This window comes from Plectropomus leopardus, chromosome 16, assembly GCF_026936395.1.
Source record: "Plectropomus leopardus strain MGB_pleo_1.0 chromosome 16, ASM2693639v1, whole genome shotgun sequence".
In the NCBI taxonomy this organism is placed as follows: Eukaryota; Metazoa; Chordata; class Actinopteri; order Perciformes; family Serranidae; genus Plectropomus; species Plectropomus leopardus.
The window spans coordinates 28,394,978-28,422,410 of NC_142191.1; the positions used below are offsets into that span (position 1 = coordinate 28,394,978).

The 27,433-nt window shown below is 41.1% G+C and overlaps 1 protein-coding gene across 1 annotated transcript in view; it reads right to left on the reverse strand.

Moving 5' to 3' along the window:
• rev3l (REV3 like, DNA directed polymerase zeta catalytic subunit) overlaps positions 1 to 27,433 on the reverse strand; it is a 95,440-nt gene that overhangs the window by 17,241 nt on the left and 50,766 nt on the right. The window contains exons 5-16 of the mRNA XM_042503379.2: positions 25,412 to 25,553; positions 23,697 to 23,791; positions 22,369 to 22,473; positions 19,699 to 19,783; positions 14,454 to 14,596; positions 12,849 to 12,977; positions 12,098 to 12,335; positions 10,370 to 10,512; positions 4,369 to 8,212; positions 1,755 to 2,659; positions 602 to 687; positions 311 to 436 (exon numbers count right to left, since the gene is read on the reverse strand). Of these exons, the coding sequence (XP_042359313.2) occupies positions 311 to 436; positions 602 to 687; positions 1,755 to 2,659; positions 4,369 to 8,212; positions 10,370 to 10,512; positions 12,098 to 12,335; positions 12,849 to 12,977; positions 14,454 to 14,596; positions 19,699 to 19,783; positions 22,369 to 22,473; positions 23,697 to 23,791; positions 25,412 to 25,553 (6,041 nt within the window). The remainder of the gene's footprint in view (positions 1 to 310; positions 437 to 601; positions 688 to 1,754; positions 2,660 to 4,368; positions 8,213 to 10,369; positions 10,513 to 12,097; positions 12,336 to 12,848; positions 12,978 to 14,453; positions 14,597 to 19,698; positions 19,784 to 22,368; positions 22,474 to 23,696; positions 23,792 to 25,411; positions 25,554 to 27,433) is intronic.

Consider the following 27,433-nt stretch of genomic DNA (forward strand, 5'->3'; position numbering starts at 1 on the left):
GCAGGATGGGAAATAATCTCAAAAGGAATCTGGTTGTATTTCTGTAAATAGTGACACTGCGAGATCCCCTGTCTTTGAAAAATTTGATCATGTGTAACTTAAAAGTCACATTGTTTTAAAATGCGAGAGGTTGTCAGACTTCAAAAGTTTCTATACACGGCCAAAGATAATCTGAAAAATACTTTTTGATTCAGTAAGCACATTAGACAAAATTCTTTATAACTCCAACCTTAAATATTAGACTGATATAACCTTCTGCCCTAAAAGAGCAAAAACAGACAGAGTGTAAGAAAAGGCTGCGGCAGCTCACCTCATGCAGAGCTTTGGCATCCTGCAGGTTTTGCATGCTGATCTTGAAGCCGTAAGAGTTGGCTATGCTGGGCCCTTCGATCTGAGAGTTTTCTTTCTTTGGCACATTCAAAGCAGCAAACTGGTTCTGTGGAAGACAAAGAGCACACAAGACACAGACAGCTTGATGAATGAGACAACACAGGCACATGTACAGGAGACACTCTCCAGGCACAGCTCTACAGTGGTATTAACGTCTGTGGTCTCTGATGTGGTGAGACGTTAAAAACAAAATCAACACTCGTGGTCTGACCTTCATCTGTGTGGTCAGTAACACTCGTCTCAAAGGGTCCGCTTGGCTTCTCCTCCTCTGCTGGAGTCTCTGGGAAACTGGATCCTCTGCAGCAGCAATAAGAACAGGAAGAGCAAAGTAACTGTGAATACTGATAACAAGACTGCATGTTGAACATTTGACCAAACTAGAGAACATTTCAATGTGATACAAGAAACTTCTGACACACCTGTCAATTTCAGATGGCAGGTGCACAGTGGTGGACAAAGTATTCAAATCCTAAAATCCTAAAAATACTCTGTTACAAGTCAAAGTCCAAAGTACAATAAAGAAAGTGTACATAAAATGTTAAAATTATCCATTTCAGAAAAATTGAAAAATAAATAACTACAAAATTATAAATAAAATGAAATGTCTATCAAAAATTAATTTACAGCTTACTGATTTTCTCTGTTTCCTGATTGATTAACCTGTTAACACCTGAATGAACATACATTTTTGCTGTGCTGTGTTTAAACGCCTTCAACTAGCATATAATACAATACACTGACATCTGGGAAAACTGGTTTTTAGCTGGTTTGAAACAAATCGATCTGAAAATCATTAGGCGGGCAAAGGATTATTAGATATTATTATAAAAAAAGAAAAAAAAAGAAAAATGTATAGAAAACTATATTTATAATTCTCTTGATATTATATATTCAAATTTATGTTATAGAAAAAAAGAAAAAAGTTAATTGTTTTAGAACCTTCTTAAGGTTCCCTTTCTTGTCCTTTTTTTGGTTTGTTTTTTACTTTTCTCTTTTTACCCCCTTATTTCAGGTAATTTTCTTGTAACTTTTCACTTGCGTATCTCTTGCTAATTTTAGGGCCATTTCTTGTTAAGTTGCTCGTCCTAACTAATTATTTCTTATTTCTTATTCTTTCTTTGGGTACTTGTCTTGTCTGTTGGATAGTTTCATTTATAACAAAAACATTGTATTTTACAAGTGCTTCTTACACTTTTTTTTTTAAAGCAAAAATCTTAATTGTAATAAAATAGTAAACTATAAAAAATAATATTTTCCTCTCGAAGTACCTCAAATTCATACCATCGTACAACACTTGAGTAAATGTACTCGTCACATGATTGCAGATACAGATTACAGGCAGAATGAACCAGCTGTTTTCTTACCCTCAGATATGGGCGTGCTGCATACTGGCTCCAGATCCTCCCTGCTTCTCCGTCTCCTTCTTAAAAAGGGGGTGCTGTGGAGGAGATGGGGACTCGTCCTTCCTTCTTCCTTGTTACTGGCATGGAGGAGCAAGGGACTGAGATTCTGCCCTAATCTCTCCGTGGAGTTAGAGAGCCTCGGTGACAGTGGTTCTGGAGAGTTTTCACTTTGCCTGTTTTCGCTGAGTCGGTCGGGCCCCGAGGGGCTGGGCTGACAGGACTCCTGCCAGGGAGGCAATTCTGGGGACTCTGGAGAGGTGCTTTTATCATCATCATCATCAACATCATCATGTTTTCTTCCACCCTCCTGCTCAGTATCCACACTGCCTTCATCTGAAACTGGACTCAGCTCTGTGGATTTACAGACTGTATTGTCCAGGGGAGGTATGATTAAGGACAGATTGCATTTCTTTCTCCTTTGCGTCCTGATGCTGGAGAGTCTCTCGCAAAGCTCAACCTTCACTGCAGGACAGCTGGAAGCAGCTGTCTGCTCAGTTCTTTCTGAGTTCCCCTCCATATCCGGTCCGACCCTTCCCTTCTTCAGCAGTCCTTTCTGTAAACTCTCGTACTGTTTCCTGGCTTCCAGCCACAGCTGCACGCGCTCTCTGCTGGGTGGGTTCTTGCAGGGCAGGAGAATGACCTTCTTGTCACTGGCTGAGGACGAGTCAAGCTCGGCCTCTTTATTTGCCTCTGAGGCCTCAGCTCCCCGGGCTTGGGAAGATGAAGTAATAGTGACTGCAGGGTGCGTCATGGCTGAGAAGGCCGTCTTCCAGAAATGGAGGCCCTCCAAAGACAGATCACCACTGAACTCCGCAAGCTCCTTAGCCAGCCTGGTACGCACTGTTAACTTACGGCCGCCAACCTCCCTAAAGAGACAGGGGAATGTGATTAAATGACATATAAACATTTATCAATTTATCATCATAAATAAACATAATTAATTACTGCAAATCAGTAGAATCCCAGAAGTGGCATGTTTAGAATAACTAGTGATTTATTATACAAATCCCCGTAGATCGTGTCAATTAGAGCCCAAATGATTTTTGAGGCTGGTATTGATATTTGAGAGATTTAAAAGATCTGACTGATGTATCGATTCCCATTTTGACTTTCTAATATTTTTTATAACGATCCCTTACGTTTGGTTATTTAAGAGCAGAACATTTTACAGGTGAAAAATGAACTTGATCTCTGGTGGAAAAACTAAAAAAAAACCAAAACATTTCTTCTAAAACCCATCTATGCATTTACCACAATGCAGTTTCTACAAAAGTTCTGTTTACATTCAGTGTATTGTGTGTCTCCTTCCCTGAATGCATGTCCATCCTTATAATGCATTTACAAAACTTTTTGGGGGGATATATTTTGCAACCTTCATTGTTTACATCCACACTGGCAAGCTCCTCTCCACTGCCTTTGTTTGCACTAGGGATGCCAATGTTGACTTATTAATTGGAGAGAATATTTTTTACCAGTTACACATGTCAGTCTATAGTTAAATTTTGCTACTCTTTAGTTAAAAGTACTGCAAGCTAGTGGCGCCAGACATTTGGCAATCGCCGCCGATAACACTATCCTGACCCATGGTGACAGTGTTGCTACAGAAAAATTGTGCCCACCTTCAGGTCTCCCACTCCCTGGTTGCTCTGGGAAGTAAGCCGCTTCATAATGAACCGCGTAACCCCTTTAGCATTATTAACTATCTTTTCACTGGTAGCTTTGTTAGCATGGTTAGTACTGTTAGCTATGTTAGCATGGCCAGAGGTGCTAACAGAGTTACCAAAGCAAAAAAGGTTTTACGGCTGAAAATGAGCTGCTTACTAACCAGGGAAACCTGAGGGGAGATTTTATATGCACCTTGTTAGCCCCGTAAATCGCCAAATGAGGGGCACCACTAGCTAGCTCCCATTTGACTCGGTTGGTGCACAATGCAAAGCGTCAAAGGCTAGTTAACTAGTGGAGAACGGAGGGTGGGCACTGGGCACTATGTCCACATGTTAACGTGACTAGCCGGCTGTAATAAAAGCAAAAATTTAATCACCTCTCAATGGATAACGCTTTGAAATGTGGCGCTAAAGCTCACTGAGTCATTGAAGTGACGGACTAAAAGAAAAGCACTTCTTGTATTTCACATCATTATGCATTCTTCTTAAAAAAGGTTAAGAGGTGTTGGGCTGACAAAAGCAAAATTAACTGAAACTAACATCCCTAGGTTGAGCAATGCTACATTTCATTGCAACACCATCTGTATATGTATGCCCACTTACTCGCACATGTGCATCCTTATTGACGATATCAGCAAAATGGTACAAGGTACCTTGGAGACTCATTTGTAAAGACATGGCCCCAAAATACCACTTGTGATCAAAAACTCCACAGTATACTTTTAAGTATGATGCTAATATTGCCCGGTATTATCAGCCATGTTGATGTATCAGTTAGGCTCTATTGTTTACATAGGAGGCTTTTTGGATACATTATCTCTGTATATTTAGTCGAAAACAGTCTATTCATTTGCATGATACCTTAAAAGTAATTATTAACTTCAGTCTGTGCCAACCGTGCATAGTCTTACATTGGTTTCCCTGGTGCATCAGAGGGGTTGCTGCAGAAGGGCTCCTGGAAGGTGGCCTCTGACATCTCCAGGTCCAGCAGAGTGCTGAGGATCTCCTCCCGGCTTGGAGGGGACATGAGAGGCTTAAGAACATGGGCTCCACCTCCTGCTCCCCGCAGCAGCTGGCTTGCCCTCACCTGGGATAGTGAGCTTATGGAACGTGGCGAGCTACTGGGTGTGGTGGATGTCAGTCCATCAATGCCGTCCAGAAGCTCCCCTGTTGGGGAGCCCTCATGTTCGACGAATGACGCAGAGCTTAAAGGCAAAGGTTGGACTGGGTCGAAGACGGAAAAGAGCAGCTCTTTTCTCTCACAGTGAAAGTCTTGAAAGGGGCTGAGTGTATGGGTTTTGCCTAAAGAGAAGTCCCACTCTCTGCTCTTGATTTTCTCAGAGTCAAGGAATGTGAGGTGATTTGATACAGACTCGCCGTTCTCAGGTCGATCAAAGAGGTCAGGGCTGGCAGGCCTTGCTTTGTGCCAGTCAGAACCTTTTTGAAGCTCCTCCCCAGAATCAAGCAGCCTATCAGGTTTCTTCTCTAAGCCAAGTGCCTGAGCAGACACAGCTTCTTGGCTGACATCACTCAGGAACTTCACTGGTAAATTTTTATCAGTCAGGACAAACTGACTGCCGCTGTATGGGCTGGAGAACTCGGTCTGATCTATGGCATTTATATCAAAGGTGTAGTTGTGCGGGAGCTCTGGTGACAAGCTGTCCTCTATGAAGTTGCAGTTGTCCATGCCTGGTTCTGACAGGAAGATGGGGCAGTCATCTGACAAGTAGCCCTCCTGCTTCACTGAGAGATTTGGCTGAGTGCTGCTCGTCTTGCCTTTCCTGATTCTGGGCTTTTTATCCTTGGGAGTGGCAGATTTTGGGGCCCTGGGCTTCCGTGAAGTGGTAGAGGGAGCTTTTCTGGATTTAGCTGGTTTAACAGTGGGATCCAGTAGTGCTGCGGCCTGAGCTATGGCAGTGGAGTGGCTGTCTGTACCGACCACTTGTAGAGGAAGGGCCTGTCCTTGCTGCCTCTTCTGGAGAAGCTGCTTGAGGACAGCCAAGCCAGAAGGGGTCTCAGAGAGAGTAGGGATCTCCCCATTCTTAGGGCCTGAGGGTGGGGAGCCTGCTTCTAACTGGGAGTCTTTACGGTCTTTTAGTAAGGGTCTACCAGTTAGAGGAGCTGGAGGAGTTGTGCACTCCTCTTGTGAAGCCTCTGCTTTCACCACAGTGGTCTGGCAACCTTGCTGTTTCATCTGAGCCGGTGCTGAAAAGCTTTGGTTGACCTCCATGATGGAAGTCTCACAGTCCTCAGCCTTTGGTTCTACAGACTGGGCTACTGAGTTAGAGTCTGATGTAGATGTTGGCTGACAACTGCCCTGGCCGGATCCATCTGTGCTGACTGGCTGCTGAAACGGTGGGATGTCTTGTGAGGAACTCTCGGAAGGAGGTAGCTCATCCTCTGGGAATAGGAGCTGGGAGCTCTCATTACTTAAGTCATGGCTTTTGGGTTCCTCTGTCTTCTTTTTGCGAGACTTGCTAGGTTTTGTGGTGGTTGAAGGAGTGCTAACAGTACTTTCGGCTGTATCTTTAGCTTTCTTCTTCTGCTTTGGAGCAGCTTCATTCCTTTGTCTTGGTTTCATTTTTTTGGGTTCCTCTTCCTTCTGAGGCTTACTAACAGGCTTACTTACTTTGTGTTTAGTGTCTGTGGATTTCTTAGGTTTGGCAGTTTGACACTTATTCCGTATTCCTTTGGTTGAAGACACTGTGTGTGACGTGTGAAAAGCAGAACTAAGACACGGGTCACTGAGTGGGTTTATCAGCTGTTCTGAACTCTTAGTGTCCATAAGAGGGTCACTTGGGGACCAACATCGAGGAGGTGTGGAGTTAATCGGGCTTGGGGGTCTATCAGAGAGGTAGCCCAACTCTACCATGACATCTGTGTACTCAGTGTCGTGGTCATCAACAAGCTCACAGTAACATGGCCGGGGGGGCGGCAGAGAGGGTAATATTGGGCCTCTCTGACAACCATTAGTCCTTTTGGCCTTTTCACCCTGTCTGACCCGAGGTTTGGAGGAGTTGCCTACTGTTTTCTTATTTGTGGAGTTGACCTTTGCCTTTCTTTTGGGGTGTTTTTTGGCCTTTGGCTCAGTAACGGGAAACTTGACAGCAGTGGATTCTGGCACCTTGGGCCAAAAATCCTTAAGAGGTGCTAGTTTATTGTACTGCTCAAGCTTGTTTGGCGTCAGTAAGACCGACTGCTCCTCCACATCCACTTTGGACATCTTCACCAGCATGTTCTTCTGTCCTTTGAACCTGTTGATGATAATGTACTTGATGATGATTGGGGGTTCCTTCTTGCGTCGTTTCTGGCCCTTTACTTCCTGTCCACTGGGGACATTAGCCTCCTTGAGCCGATCTTTGACAGAGGCTTGGTTTTTAGAACGAGTAGCACCTGAGTATTCTCCATCTTCACTGTCATAGATCATCTTCCGTTTGACCCTCAGGGAGTATTTACTACCGGGCAGTGTTGAAGGTTTAGTACAGGTGACTTTAGCTGACAATTCATGTAATGGGCTTAACCTATCCTCCACTGACTCTTTAGCTTCTTCAGAAGAACTGGAAACCATGTTGGCAGAGGGCTCTGAAAGTGGTTCTGCCTGTTCATTTACAGACATCTCCTCACTTTCTGGCTCCTCTTTTGTGATTGACCCTCCTTTTTTGACTGACCAATCTTTAATTGGCTCAGCCTCTTCTACTGGCTTATCCTCCAAAGCTGGCATCTCTGTGTCAGCAGTCACTGGTGTAGTTGAGGTGAGGCCAGTGCTATCCTGGCTGTCAGAGGTAGAGCTTTCGACTATGCTTACTTTGCTCCTCTGTCCTGACATTCCTAACCTTTTCTTATACAATTTTAGCCTTGATCTACGAGGTTGGGCCTGTTCGAGCTTGCTGCAGGGATCAGACAGCTTTTTGCTCCCAGCTTTCTTCCGATTGAGGCAGTTTGAGAGGATGACGCTGGGGAAGAACTTGTAGTGCGCTTCCTGTTGGGCCACTATGGTCCTCTCTGTCTTATTTTCCTGATAGTCCTCGTACCTGATTTTGAGTTCACCAACATCTCCCTCCTCACTGTCCTGGCCTATTTCTTCCCCCTGAGGATCAAGAAACTCATCCTCCACCATAGGTGATGGGGCTGAGGAAATGTTCCTCAGGATGGGGCTTTTACCGTCCTTCTGGCTCAGTTCCAGCTCCGTCTTAGCTGAGCAGTTTCTCAGCTCGGAGTAACAAAGAGAGAAGGTCCTGTGGTTCTGTAGAATTGACAGACAGTTTGTTTCTACATTCTTTATGCTGCCGTACTTCTTCCCATTTTTGGTGACCTTTCCGTTACCAAATGGGAAACCTTCTAGGTCTGTCTTATCCAAAGCTCTGGAGGTTTTCTTGTCATAGGTGTACAGGGGTCTTATGTCCTGTTTGTCTACGCAGATGGGAGACACCTCAGGGTGACTGGGTAACTTGCACGGGATGGGATGTTTGACTGGTGGGATGTAGGGGATTTCTTTATTAAATTTGAAACCTGTTGAACATTCACTACTGCTGTCCTGGCTGCTTTTGGATCGAAAGTGCTTGTCAATTGGTTGCTCCGTGTCCAGCACATGAACTGGTCTGTGCTCGGGGTGCTTGCACTCAAGGAGGATCTTAGCTGAGGAAGGTGGCTCCAGGTGAACCGTCTCCCCGGAGAAGGGATTCCTTTTCCCAAGCATCTTTTCTGTAACTATGACAGAGGACTGGGTCCTGGAGCCACTATCTGTTAAAGAGGAATCTGTGGACACAAAAGAACAGGCACCTGAATAAGAGTCACCAGCTGCAAGGAATTGATTAAAATCTCTAATTTTCATGTGACAACTTAAAAAAAACAAAACAAAAAAAACCCCCAAGATTAAATATGATCTTTTAAAAATTTCTTTTAATAGAGGTCACCTGTCAAACAACAATCACTGTGACATGATGTTATCAACCTCCCTCACTTTTAGTGCCACTTTACACTCACCAAGAGGAGAGAACTCCTCTTGGTGAGAAAAGATCCTAATTCTAATGCTGTTCTAATTAGAAATTGGCTCCAGTGGCTCTAATTAGATTGCAAACCTATAGAATGAAATTTCCCTCTGTCTGTTCCCAGGTCTGACATTTAAACAGAGGGAGTTTTATATCCTTCTCCTTTATCCATCTTGTATTAAGTGTTAGGAGGCAGCTTGTACCTTATTGACTATTCAAAGACAGCTCTTGTTGTATTGATGATGTGGTTATTACACCATTAGTTATGATGAGCCAGTAATAAATATCATCTGACATTGGAAGATTAAAACTTGGCTACAGAATGGATAAGAAATAAAAATACTTTAAAAGTAAAGTGGCGTACTGCATCAATAGTTTACAGAATTATTATAATTATCACTCAGAATGAACCTTAAAAGGAATGAAAACAAAAGGGTTAGTTTTGGCTGAACAAATGTTTTATCGTTATAGTTATATCTTGAAACGTTTTTTTTAAAAATGGACGTACATTTAAAAAGTCTCCTTTTTGAAAATAACTAAGATAAGGTAAGATTCTCCTTCCAGTTGCATTTTTATCATTACAGCAGATATCATGGTATACCTTGCATCCTGTATATCACTGCAACACTAGTATGCAAGTGTATACAATTTTACACAGTGTGCTCCACAGTGCTTCCCCATTAAATGTACAGACGTGGTGGGGGGATTAACTTAAAAAAATGACGTTATATAGCCATTCCAATATCCTACTATAATTATTCTTCAGCTGTGCACCTCTGTAAATTGAAAAATAGCCTTTTAAATGCTACATTGCTTGTCAACAAACAGTCAAGTGGTAACTTTAGAGGGAATTTTTCCTTGTTTGATTTGATTAATTTGGCATAATTTTGTTTTAATGAAAATTCAACTCCTGGCATTTGCTCCTAGTGTTCCTCATAACTGTTCTGGAAAAAGGAAAAAACGGGAGTTACAGGCGAACCAACTCTAACAGTGATGCATTTTCTTATTAAACTCTCGCTGTGCTGTGGATCTAATTTATGTCGATGTGAAGATCCACCAGGTCAAAGCAGTCAACTTAGGGGAAACACTGTTTCCATTTATCTTCATACTATGGCAGTTGAGGTGTTGAGGTGCATAATTTTAACCAAGTTTCAGTGGCCGAACTGTTCCAGCAAAACAGCTCAAAGGCGTCTGTTGGCAAACCCAAGGGAGTGGATGGCACACTGGATCCATGTGCCATGCTATGGATTTGACTGCACTGTTTGTTTGAGTATAAAATGGGCTTTTGGATGCAACATGTGAATCAGCTCACTCACTGCTTATGAATTTACAAATATTTGTTCACCTAAATGCTGAGAAGAAGTGGGAGGAAGACGTGGAGACAGACAATACTGCAGGAGCAGGACCACACAAAGAAAAGTGTTCAGAAAAGGGCACATCAACCATAAATTGGACATGGTTTTTGTTTTAAAAAGAAAGGTGCGGACAGAATATATTCACCTCAAATCTGTAAATGTAGACAGTTGTTACCTGAGGTGGCAAAATCTTATCCTCTTAAAAGAGACATGCTCCTGCTCCGAAGCCAGAAGCTCTCACAGTGTTGTGATGTGCTGTGATGTCAGCTGAGCAGCAGTAATACACTCTGCCCTCACAGCTACTGTAATGTTTATCAAGAGTTAATAAATAATAACTGGAACTCCAGGGAATCAGTTACAATCCCAGAGTCTTGCACTATATTAAATCACAGCTTCCTCATAATGAAATTAGATGGTACAGCCGAAACTTGGTGTCAACCACGATCGTTATTGTGCAGCTGCTGTCAGATCTGTCGTCTGATATCCTTGATGGAACATCAGCAGGGGATGGGAGATAGGCGTTGACGCGAACTGACATTTAAGTGCCGTCTCAGCGCGAGATGACTCACCGCTGCTCTCGTCTGCGGCCCCGTCGAGCTGCGGGATGGACAGGTTGGCGAACAGAGAGTTATTCCCACTCCACTCCATGTCTTCGTCAGAGGACTCCTGCTGCTCGTCACTGAAGCAGTCCTCTGGTTCTTTCACACCGGGCCTGTACACACACACAGAAAGGACAGAAGCTCTGATTAACAATACACACGTACAGCTCACTGTGGACGACCTTCATCTGACTGCTCAGTGTCTGTCACCATAGAATATTTTCTATAGGAAACGGGATTAATTTTTGGCAAATCAGCTGTTGTTTGACATGGTTTTTGTAGTTTAGAGGGGTTATGACAACTAATTACCAGCCCACAGAAATCTGCAGGGTTATATTTTTTTGTCTTACTTTGTGTTAAAAAAAAATATTGTTAAAAATGCATGAAATGTAATTTCAAGATTTTGGAAAAATTACTTTTTTTTACCATAAAAATTTATTCCAAATTTGAAGAAATTAACATTGATCTTTGACCACCAAAATTTAATCAGTTCATCCCGTGAATATTTAAGTTCCCTCAAGCTGTTCTTGAGATATTGTGTTCACCAAAATAAGACAGATGCAAGGTCACAGTGACCTTGACCTTTGACCACCAAAGTCTAAGCAGTTCATCATTCAGACCAAGTGAACATTTACACCGAATTAGAAGAACGCGTCGGGCCACAGCTATCACCCGAGTAGAGTCATAACAAAATTTTTTCAATGCGTAAACACAAGCAGCCATGCTAGAACCAAAATAAAGTATTCAATCTGTAAAACTATTATCCATATTTAGATATTTCTGATGAAAAAATAATCGGATTGAACTTCAGGTTTGACACTTTACACTACATACTGCCACAAAAACATTCCTGTTCTGTGAACCTTGTCAACCGGCTCTGATCGTCCCTGTTCCTACAAGCAGCAGTCCTAAGGCTTTTGACTTCAGGCTCTCAAAATGAAAATCTTTGAAAGGCTTGTGAAGACGGAGCTTGTAAGGGGAACAGAGCATTGCACTTGACCCTATGCAATTTCCCTTTAGGGCACACGGGATGCTACAATCGCCCTCACCTCAAGGGGAAAAAAATCCATTACAGATTGATATTTATTGATTTTTCTTCAGCCTTTAACACCGTCTCATACCACGTATTAGCCCAGAGGGTGACGGATCATTTAGAGCCAGGTCACAGTCTGGTGGGTTGAATAATGGAATTTTTTTGACAGACAAAACACAAAGCATGGAATAATATGAAAATTTCATGTCACGATTATCCAGGCCAAGATCATTTCAGTTCATGGTACTGTCGAGATAATTATCAAAACATGTTAAAAACTGAAAATGACACTTCCTTTCACCTTACATCTTTTTGGGGGGAAACCTCACCTGCACAATGAACATTTGCATAATAACTACTCATGGATTTTACCTTGAATTTGGAAGGCTGAATCTCCAGTCTAACAACAAATTAGCCTTTGGATTCTAATAGAGGAAACCACGATCTTGTTGATATCCAACTCTTGTCTGATCTGCACACATTATGGTGTCAGGTTTTACCATAATTCACCTATATTTGTTATTAAATCGGGTTGCTTCTTATACAGATAATACTGCAAAAGGACAGAACAACTGGGTAAAATATTTATTTGATGAACTAACTAAATGTTCAGCAAAACTAAATATCAGCAATTTTTCACTCAAATACAGCAGAGACAAACTTGCCTTGGCATTGGTGAGTTCTCAGGAGCCTCGCTGTCCCACCGCTGGGACATGATCACGCTGAGCTCTGCCTCCACCTTGTCCAGCTCGGGCCCCTCCTCCTCCTCATCACTGTTGCAATGGTAGTTACTGGCACCAGGGACGGACTGGGATTGGGAGTTCTGCCTGATGGGGGTCCTGCAGAAACCATCGTTCTCCAGCCCTGCCAGCAAATCGATGATGGCTTGGTCTTGGCTGCTGTCTGTATGGACAACAAAAGCAAAGACATTACATCAATTAGCTGCAGGCAACAACTTTAATAGCGGCCCCTGAAAAAAATCGCTTAAATCAATCGGCTTAACCTTAAGAACTCTTGACATTTTTTTTTTTTTTACAAGCTTTTAGCGTAGGCACTACAGCGTCATATCTCAGTCAGGATAAGTTAATAAGTTAGAGAGGATATTAATTTGCAGTTGATCGTCTATTAATGTAGAGTTATAAAAATAACTGATTCTACTGTGATTTGATTATGTCAATAGAATGAGACATGAGAGACGGTTTAATAAGAAAGAAAATGAGGACAATCATCACAGAGACGGGAAAAAATAAGTTGGATCGTGGAAAAAAGAGATCAATTCATAAAACTACAAAACACGGATTATTGCCAGCAAATTAGAGTATTAATGTTATAAAAAGGGGTTTAAATGAATGTACGATTTAAAAAGATTTTTGAACACAAAGAAAAAAGTGACTGTAGCGGCTGTGGATATCGTACCTAACAGCGGCGAGTGGCTGGACGTCTGGGAGAGCGGGAGGAAGGTCTGACTGTTCTCCAGGAGACTCAAGATGGCCTCCTCGTCAACAACGGCCTCCTCTGGGACTTTACCACTGCTCCTCACAGAGTCTGGGACAGGGGAGCGGAGAGACAAAAGCACAGTTAGCATCACTGAAACATTACAGGAAAAGAGATGTCAATTAATACACACACACACACACACACACACACACACACACACACACACACACACACACACACACACACACACACACACACACACACACCAATGCAGCAGCAACACTGTGGTTCCGCATGAGGTCAATCAATGTGTGTGTGCCACCGCTGTCCAGCTGTTACTCTGTGCCTGTGGGGGCCTTGGTGGAGAGAGCGCCTGCAGCATAAGCTAATGCTAATCACACAGTGGACTATAGCTGCTACAGAGATGCTTTGAATAAGCTACAGAAACTGTGATTAATCACATTTGGCTGTATGTTTTTTTTTATCCAACAATTTTCTGATTTTCGTAGCGATTCCTGATGAGTAGGTACAAGGAAGGCTCTCCCCAAAAACATCACAAATATTTTCTGACACAAGTATATGAACAAATTATATTAATGATGCCAAGGCAATGGTCTCCTATTCAGAGGTGAGAAAAGGCAAACCTTCAGCTGAACTCTCTGTATTATTAAGTGATGGAAATAAATTACTAAAATTACCAGTATATCACTTGTAAGCTTTATATATATAAGCATGGGTTAATAATGTTTGGCACAACTAGCTAGGGTTATTGTTTTTGGCATACTATAAAAAAATACTAAATGATATTAAAAAAATACAAGTTTAAATCAAACTTTAGTGTTTGACAAAACAATCTAATCTCAAGCTAGTTCAATTTAACCCTTTGAAACCAGTGAGAATTGGTTTGATTTCATTCAAAAAAATAAGGGAAGACAACAAGCAAAAAACCAAAAAATTAACCAAAAAAAAAAAAAAAAAAGATTTTAAAAAATTACAAGAAAATTAACTAAAAATAAACATCACAAAATATTAAATAGTAAAAACAAATAAGAACAATGACCAAGAAAAAAGTGCCAAAAATTAAACAATATATACATTTTATATCTATGTATTTTTATATTTTATATAAAATTACTATAATATATATCATAAATATTGTACTATATATATTTATATACATTCTTTCTGGACATTTTCCCTATTTTGGTATTTTTTTTGGGTAACATTTTAATAATTATTCTTGCGTCTTTTTTTTTTAAAAAAAAAATCAAGGTAAAAATGTCTTGCAATTTGTGGAAACTCACTGCGTTTTATCTCCATGATTTTTTCACGGGGTCGATTAGTTTGCGAGAGGCAACTCAACGGAGCACAAGAAAACTGATGTCAATCCAGGTCTCAAGGGGTTAATACTAATTGATACAGAGAAAAGCTGCAGGAGATTCAAGTTTGACTAAGAGAGTTTTCCATGAGAAATAACTTGACTTTGATTTCTGTCATGTTGTCCACCATACAGCTAAAATTGTTATTATTTCAGCATTGTACCAGCTTAAGCACTATGTATCCCCGGTAGTAGGTTTCCCTCACCTGGCTGGGAGTTCCTGTGCACTTCCACAGCGTTAGCGGGGGTACACGGCAGTCCCTCGGGGGTCAGGGGGACAGAATGGAGAGTCAATGCACTCAGGAGATCCTCTTGGTCCTCACCGTCAACAACAGACGAACTTTGTGTCCTGAGAAAGACAGAAATTTAGACCGTTTCTACATGATGATAATAACAGCTATGATTACACATAATTTTGAATTCTTGAGTTCTTGGAGGAGGTCCTAAGGCTGAGGGATTCTGGAAACAAACACAAACTTGGATTTGTTGAAAAGAAAAGCCTAAAAAACATGATTGCGCCTCAGTTGTGAGCTAAGAAAACTAGTTCAAAGATTACATCATTGCCAAAAAGACCACTTGTATATCAATTACTCACTCCACATTACGCTTATGATTTATTTTTAATGCATGCTTTTCTGGTGTACGAAGAATCCCAAATGACAGAAGATTCTTGATGAATCGAGGTAAATGGGGGCCATGTATAACAACAGCAAACATCCCTTTACAAACTCTCACACAATTTGTGCAGTATAAACCAAGGTCTCATTTATCCAGTCTCGTGCTCAGTACTTCCCAAATGTGTGCATCTTTGCTTAAACCACACTATTTAAAACACTGCCACATAAAAAGCCTCACACACAGATGAGTAGCATGCCTGGTCATGCTTGCGTCTGAACTTTACTTGTGCATTCCACTGAAATCCCGCCTCAAAGCTTAACTATTGGCCAGGAGCTCTGCTGTCGATCACCCATGCCTGTTGATTCCTGGCCTTTTTGGATTCTCTATTCATTATAGAGACAAGTGTGTAAAACAACATTTTTTCCACAGTTTAAATGTAAAACGGATGAGTATTTGATATACAAATTAGAGCTGTAACCTACTGAGAGCAATGCCAGTCGAACTGGATTCGGCAGTTCAATACTAATATTTTAATAGCTGTTTTGTTTTCTATAAAGTTTTTAAGTTCGAACAGACTCATCGGGACGTTCAGTGTGACAGTGGCATTCACATTTTTTGCACTAGATATCAAACAAAAGCCAGAGACTGTTGTATTAACTGGCTGTAAGCAGTAAATTCACCGCTTCTTCCCCTTACGATACGGTCTCTCTCTCCCTCTGTGCCGCTGCCTGCACATCTGCAGCTGCACAGAGTAGCGTGAAAGTCAAGATCACTCACTCCGCAGCAAAATCCGGAGGCCAAAACTTCCCCGAAAGTACATTGCACAAAACAAAAACGATTGCTCGACTTGAAATGATCACTTTGGCGTTGAAATACTCCTTTAAATTCAGCGTATGCTCAAAAAAAAAGCACACAGATGTAATGCATGCAACACATGAGCGTCAGTTCGGCTGTTACCTGAATCACAAAGCCGAGGACCTTCTGGTATCTGCCCCCGTGCAGTCGTGTTTTATTAGCATCTCTGTAGTGTGGGTCTTAATCAGGGGAAGTGCTCTGTTTACTCTGTGTGTATGTGTACACAGAGGTGCTGTTTGACTGCTGTGTGTGTGTGTGTGTGTGTGTGTGTGTGTGTGTGTGTGTGTGTGTGTGTGTGGGCGGCTGAAAATGTGCGCAGAGTGTCTCTTGTCTGGCAAGTGTGTGTGAGTGCGTGCAGCTAAGTGGTGTGTGTCTGTGTGTTGGAGAGGGAATATGAATGGAAAACGGGCAGGCAGCCAACTCGGGGGTTCTGTATCCCTCCAGATCGCTCTCAGCTACAAGCTGCCTATCACGCTCCCTTACCCATGCTGCCCGACTGCATCGCCTAGCAACTCACCACTTAGTGACTCTGAAATATTGAAATGTAGACCAGGCAGGCGGCCGTTGCTCACAAGTGGAACAAATTTCACAGGAACAGTTGCAAAAAAAAAAAAAAAAAAGACAGAAATTGGGTTCCATTTTAGATGCAACTCCTGAACTGATGTAAACCCTGCGTGGAAGGCGGTTTTCCACATCTGATTAAAACAGCAGAGGTTTGAAAATTCAAGCCTAGTGCCCAGGAGGTTACAGGTTTAAATCCCACAATGAGCAGGAAAAACTGAATATGAAATACTCTCAAATACCCTCAAGCTACTGAATCAACCCCCTGTTGCTCCGGCAGACACGCACGGTCAACTTTCACAGCAGAAATTCAAGCTCTGAAACACATTTCTGATGAAACACAGTGAGAACTCTGACTGCGGGCGGCTGTGTGCACAGACAGGTGAAGATGCATAGTACAGTGTCTGAGCCTGGCAGCTGCCCTGAGGAACAACAGAGCACTGGTGGAGGATAAACACTGTACTGCATTTACTGAGGAGTCACAGCCACGCGGCCACCTTTCACTCACGTTAAATAATCAATGACTTTCAGAAGTGATGGATGACGAAAACATGGTTGTAAATATATGAAATCAAGAGTGGTGGAACGTAAATAAGTACATTTTCTCAAGTACTGTAAATAAGTATGAATATGAGGTACTTGTGCTTATATATTTTATTTTCATGCTGCTTCATATTTTCACCCCACTACGTTTCAGAGGGAAATATTGTAGTTTTTACTCCACATCATCTATCTGTCAGCTTCAGGTACTTTACAAAATAAGATTTTTGTATAAATACAATAGGAAGAGTTTATAACATATAATGCTTTTACGATTTAAGTTACCAAAGAATTTATATAAGTACAGCTGCCAACAACTGGTTGATTCTGTCGATTCACAGAAAATTAATTGCCAACTATTCTGTTAAATATTTACATATTTTTCTTCTTTTTTTTTTTAGTTTTGGGGGGTGTTATTTTTTATTTAGTCTATTATTCTGATTGTTTTGGACATTTTTTTTCTTATTTTTAATTATTTTGGGTGTTTTTTTTATTTATTTAGAAGTTTAGGGTGTGTTTTATTTTTTATAATTTGGATTTTTTGTTTTGTACATTTGGGGTGTTTTTCTCTTTTTTTTTAAAGTCTTTTTCACATTTTTTGGATGTGTTTTTTTTAAAAAAGATTTTTCTGCATTGGGTGCTTTTACTTTTCATATTTTAGGTACTTTTTCCTGATTATACTTTCCTTTTATTTGAGTACCACTTTCAATGTGGGGCTTTTACTTATTATTATATTATTTTCACAGGGTGATAAGAATACTTTTACTTAAATACAGGATCTAAATACTTCTTCCACTACTGGAAATCAATGAGTTTTTATCAGTTGACATCTTGCAGCTACATGTAGTCCAGATCCTGAAGTTAGGATGACAGCGAGAGAGATTTTACTGCAGTCTCATTGTCATTCAGAGACTTTGTTCTGCTGAGCCGTGTGAGGAAAGGGCTCCAGAGAGTCAGCGTGCACGTGCCTCTGTCTGGCTGTCTCTTAATTAGTCTGCTAGCTAACGACTTTAGAGGCGACGAGGGAGCGAGCCTGGCAGGCGTCAGGAGATTACCGCAGCGATTAACACGTTTCACGACCAAAGCCACGCCCCCATCGCCGCCTCTGCTTTGATGGAGACTTTTTGAATGATGAATGTGAGAAGAGAGAAAAACAAGAAGGGTGGAAAAGAAAAAGGAAAGATTTTATTTGACTGCACTGAGGAACCCACAACCCATTTAGAAATATTTTTATTTTAACACGTAGTAATATCTGATGAAATGTTTCTGATGAATGAATAGTGAGCTGTAAGGGGTAAAATGTTGCATCTTGGGGTGGAGGCATACTTTGATCTTACTATTTACAAAACTTGACTTAAGACAACTTGTTTTTATGTAATTTCCCCATTTGTTGCCTCGTTGCAACACTGACACTGTGGAGAAAATCAAATAGCGCACATTTTTGACCAAAATGAAATGAATATAAATATTGTGAAGAGATCAATGTATACAATTAATATATTAATATTTACATAATGACATACTTAATGTGGATATAATTACTAAGTGGGTGAAGACAAATAACAGAGCAACTTGAATCTGGTAAGTTTAGAAAATTACATCATTTTAATGTAATGTGGCCTTTAAAACTAGGGGAAAGAATTATGAAAATCTACAATCTAGGCCATTTCTAGTTATATTTAACAATATCAATATAATATCAATATAATGTTCAGCTTTAACTGCAATTTCTTGTTATTTATTACCAATAAATTGGTGCTATATGAGCCTTGTGGATTTACTGGTCTAGCTGTAGTCGCAAGCCAATAAGGTAGAGAACCACTTGTCATATTAGGCTGGAGTGGGGTAGGGGTTGGGGTAATCTTTTTTAATATATCCATTTCTGATTGATACATTATCAGTACACCTTAAAAAAATAAAAATAAATAAATAAAATATTTTTCCCCTCACAAGCATAAGCATGCCATCCACACATGCAGTAGAGTGTTCAGAGAACAAGAGACAGAAGATGGAACTGAAAACAAGAAAAAAAAAAAAAAGCTGAAAAAAGCAAAAAGAAAAGAGAAACTTCCAGCGCTGCCTGCGGTGCCAGGTGAGACCTTGAGAATACAGCAGCAACAACAGTCATGCATAATAGAGTAAGTAAGGGAAAGCCAACAGAGAGGATGTGACAGGCTGTGTGTGAGGACTAACAGAGAGGGACTGAGACAGTCAGGCAGTGGGAGAGTCGAGAGCTGCCAACCAGCTCTTCGTGTGTGTGTGTGTGTGTGTGTGTGTGTGTGTGTGTGTGTGTGTTCCGATCACTCAAGCACCGCTCGACACCGAAATCCCACACTGACCCCCCCCTTTCTCCTCTGTTCCTGTCTGATATCAGAGGTTAGTGAATAGAAGCCATCTGGATCTGATGCAGAGGCACGCACGGCTGCAGAGCCAACTGTACTTTTATTTATAACAGGAAATACTTTGTGCCTGTACATCGTGGGAGCGGGAGGGAGGAGTGTGTGTAACCTCATCGACATCACTTCTTTCTCTTCTTCCCGCTTCCTCCGTGTTACACCCGCTCTGTCTCCACCCCCTCGCTTACATCTGTTCTGACTTTACTTTCTCCATCCCTGCCGTCACTCCCTCCCTCTCTGCCCGGAAGGCGTAGACCGAGAGGCACGGGGAAACTGAGGACATGCAGCGGCGTCTTTACAGTTTCGCACAAAGAATCAGAGATGAGAGCGGCTCTGGCGTTCCTCGTGGGAAATGAGACAAATGTCTAACAATGACTTACAGATACAGAATTAGTCCTAAAACATCTGGTGAGCCACATCGGTCCCACCCCAACTGTCAGCCACCGTGACAACAGGACAGGAGGAGAGAAGAGGAACTTACACGTCAAACTCGTTCTCCTTCAGGATCTCCTTAAATCTCCTCATGAAGATTTTCTCGCTCTCTGTCGAAGTGACAAACCCGCGATCTGGAAAACATCAGAGAGATTGTTTTAATAATGAGTTCATCCTTCCTGGAAACTGACTTTGAGATTTTCCAGTGCTCAAATTCTGCACTAAAACACTGTGGTAATTGCGGTGAAGTATGCCAGTAGTGGTTGCTGTCAGGGGAGTTATTTCACTTAATCACGACAATTAAAGGAGACTTGGTGCAATTCTAATCTTTTCAATCTTTCTTTGTGACGTGGACATTTACATTTCCTCTTTTCAGACCTGGAGACCTTGCGTACCTGATATATGTCTACGCTCACATGTTTCATCCCAACACAGCTGACTGCCGTGAGATTATTTATGTTTCCATGAAATATCTTTGTGTGGGGGTGTGTGTGTGTGTGGGGGGGTGGGGGTGTACAGCTCAAAGTCTGGCAGACTACAGTTCCTGTTTGCGGTCAGAGGACAGAGTTGTGTCACCGATCACACGCACAGTTCTAATGATCTCTGAGGTGAGGAGGTAATGGAAAACTCTAATGCCGTCATTTACTGGAAGCAACAAAACAAGGACAGACATAATTGGGTAACAATGAGCTAAACATGATGAAATAATACAGTTAGCCACAGAAGAATTTGTATTTCATTGAAACAGTCAAAACTCATAAAAAAAGCAGAATGGCTGGCACCACTGAAATGAAAACAGCTCATGTTAGCTTTGAACATTTTAATTTTGAAATTGTTTTCAATTACAATAAATGTGTTTAAAATATCCACTCTCTTTTGGTTTTCTGACCAATAAAATAATAATTTCTTTCAACTTTATTTTCATCATTTTGACCATCATTACTGACAGTCATGATGACATTGTACTAACCAAAGAAACTGCTGAGATCTGGGAACATAAAGACTTTGTTTTATTGTCCATATAAGTCCAATAGGTCAAGAAACAGAAGGTTTTAGCTGAAAGTAAATGCATCCAGAATGTCGGTGCCATTTTGCACAAGAGAGCTACGTGGGCAAAACTAAGGGAAGTACAGGCGGCTAAAGTTCATCCACGACATTGGCAGATTAACCGTGATGGATGTTTATAATGGATAGTATGTGTAATCTTCTCTTTGATGAGGAAAACTCGTGGAGGTCAGTCTCCACCGTCTGGTACGAATGTATCTACTACTGTGTTTGTGCTGTAGTCGGCTACACTCGAACGGAGCGCCCCTTTAGGGCGAGTACTGATGCCTGGAAATAATCTTTACATCTCCAGAACCAGTCTTGTGCAGCGTTTTCCACTAAGACATTTCAGAGTCAGGCTCTGCGATACGGAGAAAATCAAATTTCACTATATTTTTGACCAAATGCCCTGATGTCAATATAGTGGCATTCGTGTAGGGTGCTTTGTCAAATAATAAGTAATGTGTATATACTGGCTTAGTGGATAATGGCAAATCATATCACTTTACTGTACTGCAGCCTTTAAGGCACTAACAATAAGACAATATCCAAAATCTGAGGTGATATCTAAATCACAATAGGTATATAGCCCAGTCCCATTTCAAAGAGTCAGTACTTTTCTCATGTAAAACGGCACAGCCGCTGGTGCTTGCCATCAGCGGGACTCCTTAACAATTTTTTTTTTGTTTTTTTTGGCGCTGTTAGCATTAACTTGTTAATCAAAATGCAATTAAGGTCAGATAATCTGGTGGGAATCGCTTTACCTTGTCAATATGGACTTCAAAACTGTTTTTTAATGAAAAATAATGGAACTGAAAACTTTTGATTGAAAAAATATGACTAATCACAGTTAAAAAAATGTAATTGTTTGCCAGCCTTACTATTTTTTTAATTGTTCTTTTATTAAAATTTAAACTGTTTTTATGAGTGCGGTTGTCGGGCCGGGGCAACTCAATTTCACTGTTGTGTCTGCTGCATGTGACAATAAATCCTCATTGAGTCATTGAAATTTCAGCTAATTCCACAACACTCTTACAAATAAGTTTATTTAAAACCCATCTGATTCCTCCTTTTTCTTTCCCCCATTGGACTTCTTTCAAGAATCGTTGCCACAATATCAGAATTTAGCAATTAACCCAGTGAGAACAATGTTACTATTCAAAAAGACTAAAATGATGCCTCAGAGGATAAGTTTTGTGAAACTACTTCTGTCATTGTCAATCACTAACTACGAACTAACAGTTACTGTTTCTGCTAAGAAGTACTGTGTTTTTATCAAAGCCTGATATATTTCCTTCTTCTGTGCCACAGAGCTCCACTGTTGTCCAAAAACTATTAAAAAGACATCAGTGAGTCACAGCATTACACTGAGTGACTAGAGTGCCCAGTGTGGATTAATCCGCTGCTAAAAATAGTCCCCAACAAATGCACTATTTACTCTTATTTCAGAAAATGTACCTAAAAACGACAGTAACCTGCTGTTTTGTGTAATAATTTGGAACATCTTGGTCTTTACATGAGATTTGTTGACAATAACTAAAATTCTCATCAAAACCTAAAGCAACTGTAAGGATTTCTGGCACCTTTACAATCAGATGACATAATTTCTGTCAGCTTCCTTTGAAAGAATTCGAGTACCAAATGATCAGAGAGTTTCCGCTGTGGCTGTGCTCACCTTGTGACTCAGGTGTTTCTATCTGGGAGGCCTGGTTCTTCTCTCTCCTCCTCTGCTTCTCGTCCTCCCAGATGGCCTGCAGGCCGGGGTTCCTGCCGATCTGATCTGGACACAGAGGAGAGTCACAGCACAGTGTGTCAGCTCATCATACTTTATTGCTGTCTATACAAAGAGTTTTTAACCTAAGACGGGTTTTTATGTCGTGCAGAACTGACGATTAAAAAGCGACGCCAGATTTAACCATAAAGGTCACCCCATCAATACTGTAGTTACACTTTCATCAGTGCAGTTTTAATACACTGTTACACAGCAGATGGAAAAGTATGAGTCACAACACGAGCTTTGCCTGCCCTGGAGTGGCCTCTCCTTTCCTTTCTCCACTCTTTAAGGCAGATGCTTGTTGTGGTTTATGATTCTGCATTCAGCCTGATGTAAATCAGAGGGACTCGCTGCATTCTTACAGCCTCCGTGCGAGTTAAAACACAAACAAAACATTCAGCAGAACTGGCTCTCTCGGGTTGACCTGAGGGCCTCATCCTGCTCTTGTAAAGCTGCACCAAAAAAAAAAAGAAAAAACACATCTGCACTCCTGTGGCTTCAAATACCAGCGAGCATTTACCCGCTGGAGAAAAGTTTGACTTTAATACCCAGAAACCATGTGCTCTTTTATTTAAAACGATGCCAAGCTTTTAGCTTTGTTGTCATTATGTGGTGACTCCTCTTCCTTTTTGTGATCCACGTGTTTTTTTTCCACCATGGCAAATACAAGGACAGGCTTTCTCTTTCACTCACAGACTAAAATAAAACACATCCAGATGTACAAACCCTTTAAATACTGAAAACTGCAACAAAGAGGCCAAAAACAAAGTCACTAAATCCTGAGATTTCTGCACATTCTGCACAAAGATGCAAAACCAAACAGAAGCGATAGCTGCATCTGTTGTGGGTGTGCATGGCTTTGTCAGATAATGCCGTCTGCTTTACGGGTTTTGTTCACTTCAGTGGAATATCCCTCCCATCTCGGATTCCCTCATCTCAGTTAATCTCTTCCTCACTGCTCCCCTGTGACGGGAGGTGTCAGGTCAGCTCCACAGAGTTTGTGTTTGGGGCTGCAAATGGATTTGACGCGTGGAGATGATCGGAGGGAGGCGCTCCGAGCAGCTGCGTTCTATCAGTCGTCTCAGCCAAACGTGCTGAACCTTAAACACTGATGATTCAGCAGATGATCTTTAACCTTTCTCTGCTGTCTTAAGCCCACAACTGTGTCAGAGTGACCTGAAGTACTGACAGGTGGAGGGGGGGGCAGCAGGTGGGGTGAGTGATCTTACTTTCAATCTCCATGCGGTTGAGAACGTCCACAGCCACAGCATCAACCTCCAGCTCACAGGTGCTCTGCTTCTGCACCTCATCCAGGACCAAAGAGCTGCAGGCAAACACATACAACAGGACATTCGTAAAGAAAAGTTCTACTAAAATGATTCAAGAGGTCCTACGGGAAATTCTGCTGCACAACCAGTTAAAAATGTTTTTGTTTTTTTTCGTACGATAAAAGAAAGTTTGACTTTTGAACCTTTTTGTTTTATGTAAGGCAACATTTTATTTTATGGTGCATAAGCCAAAAGAGGCACGGAAAGCTAAATGATTATGATACTAGACATACCACCATGAGGTTGCACGGCTCTGCACACCAGTTAAGTTGCAGTTACAGTTTACATCCATGACTGTGAAAACATGGATGCTTCGCACACATCTTCACCCCCAGCAGCACAGAAGATCGTAACAATCAGCACAGTTTCAAAGTGGATACCCAAGGTTCTTGAGTTATGGCTAAAAACACGTTTTATGAGGACACTGTGACCTTGACCTTTGACCACCAGATTCTAATCGGCTTATTCTTGAGTCCTTGTGGACGTTTGTACCAAATTTCAGGAAATCTTCTTCAGATATTGCATTCACTAAAATGAGACAAATGCAAGGTCAAAGTGACCTTGACCTTTGACCACAAACATCTAATCAGCTCATCATTGAGTCCAAGTGAATGTTTGTGCAAAATTTGAAGAAATTCTCTCAAGGTGTTCTGGAGATATAACGTTCACAAGAATGAGACGATTGCAAGGTCACTGTGACTTTTGATCACTAAAGTCTAATAAGCTCATCCTTGAGTCTACTTGAACGTTTGTGCTTAATTTGAAGAAAAACCCTCGAGGTGTTCTTGAGATATGTTCACAAAAATGGACCGCATGGCCAATCAGAAAACATAATGCCAGCGCCAGCGCCGAGGCATTTAAATGGGATAATTAAGATTATTCTTTGTTTATCATTTTCAGTTTTGATTATTGTTATGTTACCTTTTTATTACATACAATAATGAGACAGGAGGACTGGTAAGAACAAGAAAAACCTTTAGAAATCATGACAAAATTTACATCAGCAAATTTCAAGTAAATTATGGGGTGTTATGGCCTGTTTTCAGCTTTCACTGCGGGGACATTAACTCACAGTGAAGACCAGTTCATAATTTCCACGGCTACATGGACATCTGAGTTCAGTCCAAAATTTTTGACCATGTAGACTGCATTATTTGCAAGCGCACCAGCTGTACATGCTCTGGTTACAAATCTCTCATCTCTGGCATCAATGAAATGTACTCCCCGTCCCTAATCTTGTTCTTGGTAAGCGGTCGCACTTTATATTTTCTCTTTTTGCGATTTTCTTGTTATTCAGCCAAAAACAACAAACAGTGGAGCTTGTCTTTCTGTCCAGAGACTGCCATTGTTGTGCATGCTTCTTCTGCTTCTTTTTATGGCTGTTGGCAAACAAACGTTACGGTGCATTATTGCTACCAACTAAAATGGAGAGTGGATGGTAAATGCACGAGTGTGACCAGAAGACCAGAATGACGCAAACCCTCAGCTGTAGAATGAATGGAACCAGGTGCACATCAGCTTGACCTGAACTGACTGCTACAGCTGTCCATAGTATTAAAAAAAGATGTCTGATATTTAAAAGCTGATGCAGCAGAGGCTGTGCAAATGGGACTCACCAGGGTATGGCGTTCTCCTCCCAGCGGACAAATGTGCCCCCCAGGGTGCTGTCGTTGAGTTTGGAGGTGATGGGGCTCTTCCAGGGGCTGATGCTGGGCCGACTGCTGGGACTTTCCCTGTCTGGGGCCGCTGGTGCGTCTTCTAGAAAACACACACAGACACACAGTAAAAAGATGTCTGGTATCTGGTATCTGGTTTTTGTGGCAAAAAAAGCATAATCATCACTTGTTTTCAAATGGGAAATATCTAACATAAACAGTATGTTTTTGTGGCAAATATGAGTGTAAATATAAGTCTGATTAGTTCACCATTTGCATATATGAATGAGATGAATGTCATCTCAAAACTATGGGTCAAAGTGTAAAAAAAAGTGTCAAAGGGACAGATAACAATTTGAAACCTGAGTCAATGTGGTGCTTGATTGATTTCATGAGGAAAAAGTACAAGAAAATTACCTGAAAATGAGTAAGAAAAGAAAAGAAATCCAACAAGACAAACAAGAACCAAAAACTATTCCGTGACATAACGTTCAATATGTCATTATTATTATTATGTAGTTTTCCCTAGCTTATAATTTTCTAAATCTTTCTTGCAGTTTGTGGAACATTTCTTACCAAGCTGTCCATTTACCAGGACTTAGAAAAGTCCACGAACAATTTTGATTATGTAATTTTGATAGTTAGCTGTACATTTAGTTTTTCCCTAACTTTTTTATTTTTTCCTGAGACATTTATCCCTAGCTGTTACAAAATATTTCTTTTAATCTATTTATTTCTTGCAATTTGTGAAACATTTCTTACCACGTTGCTTCTTGCCTTTTCCACCATGTTTTTTTTTTAAAAGGAAAGAAAATTGCACTAATTTAGCTCAGGATTATAAAGTTTAAATACTTGTGAAGGGCATCAGAAAGCAGCACAAGAAAAGCAATGTTGCTCCAGATTTAAAAGGGTTAAGACCAAAATCAAAAACACATATTTCTCCTTTTTCCTGTAGCGCTATTTATCAGTCTAGATCGTTTTGTTGCGAGTTGTCAGATGTTGTTGTGAGCAGTTTCAGTAAGGAACTATTTTTTTCTCTCGTGGTCTGAATGCTCATGTTTCCCGCCCGGTTGGACTTCTTCTGCTGTTGGACAGAAGTACATGAAGTAAGACAATAGTCCTTGAAACAATGCTGTTAACCAGATGGGCATAGGTACACACACACTGTTGTTTAGTCATTTCAAGGACACACTCCTTGTGGTTTTGGGTGATCCAGCTGTGCGGTGGACTTCAAAACACATTAAGTCTTCTATTCATCTGAAAGTAGCCTATTTTACCAGTCCACTCCCTTTTATCGTTCTTCTCTTTATCCCAGATTAAGAACTTGCTTTCAAGTGTGAGCTTGAGGGAAGAAGAAAATGTAAACAGGTGTACTTATTATTGGGGTGTTTTAGTTTTCTTTGTTGTTCAGGGCATTGGAGCCGTCTTTCCATTGATTGCATCAGTGTAAAGGTGGATCAAACATGGGAACCCTGCTTTAGTCGGAGGGGAGTCAAGCGTGAGGATTTAAAAAAAAAAAAAAGGAAGTTTATTAAAGTCAAGAGTGGAATTTCCTGTCCTGAATCATTAAGGCGCTCACATGTGAAGGCTGGGAGTGTGTGTCAGGAGGGGAAGAGGGCTGATCAGCGATGATGAGCGGGGGTCTGAGATTAGGACTAAGCTGTGATCAAACAGAGCTGGCAATCAGGGGTTTAGCCTCCATCAGGAGGAAGTGGAGTTGGGCCTGTGAGAGTCAGGTTCAACCCAAAATCTGAGGAGGAAACCCTAAGTCTGCCACTCCCACTGGGAGGCCCAGTGACTGACTGTCCCGACTTTTAAAGAGTGAGAACATGTTTGAAACATATTATTACCCCTCTATGATACCATGTTGCTTCTAGGTAACAAACCCATTTTTTGTTGTTTACACTTACAATCTTGTTTTATGTGGTGGTTTTTATAGAAATACACATCTTCCAGATATTGTATATAATTTATCATGTAGTG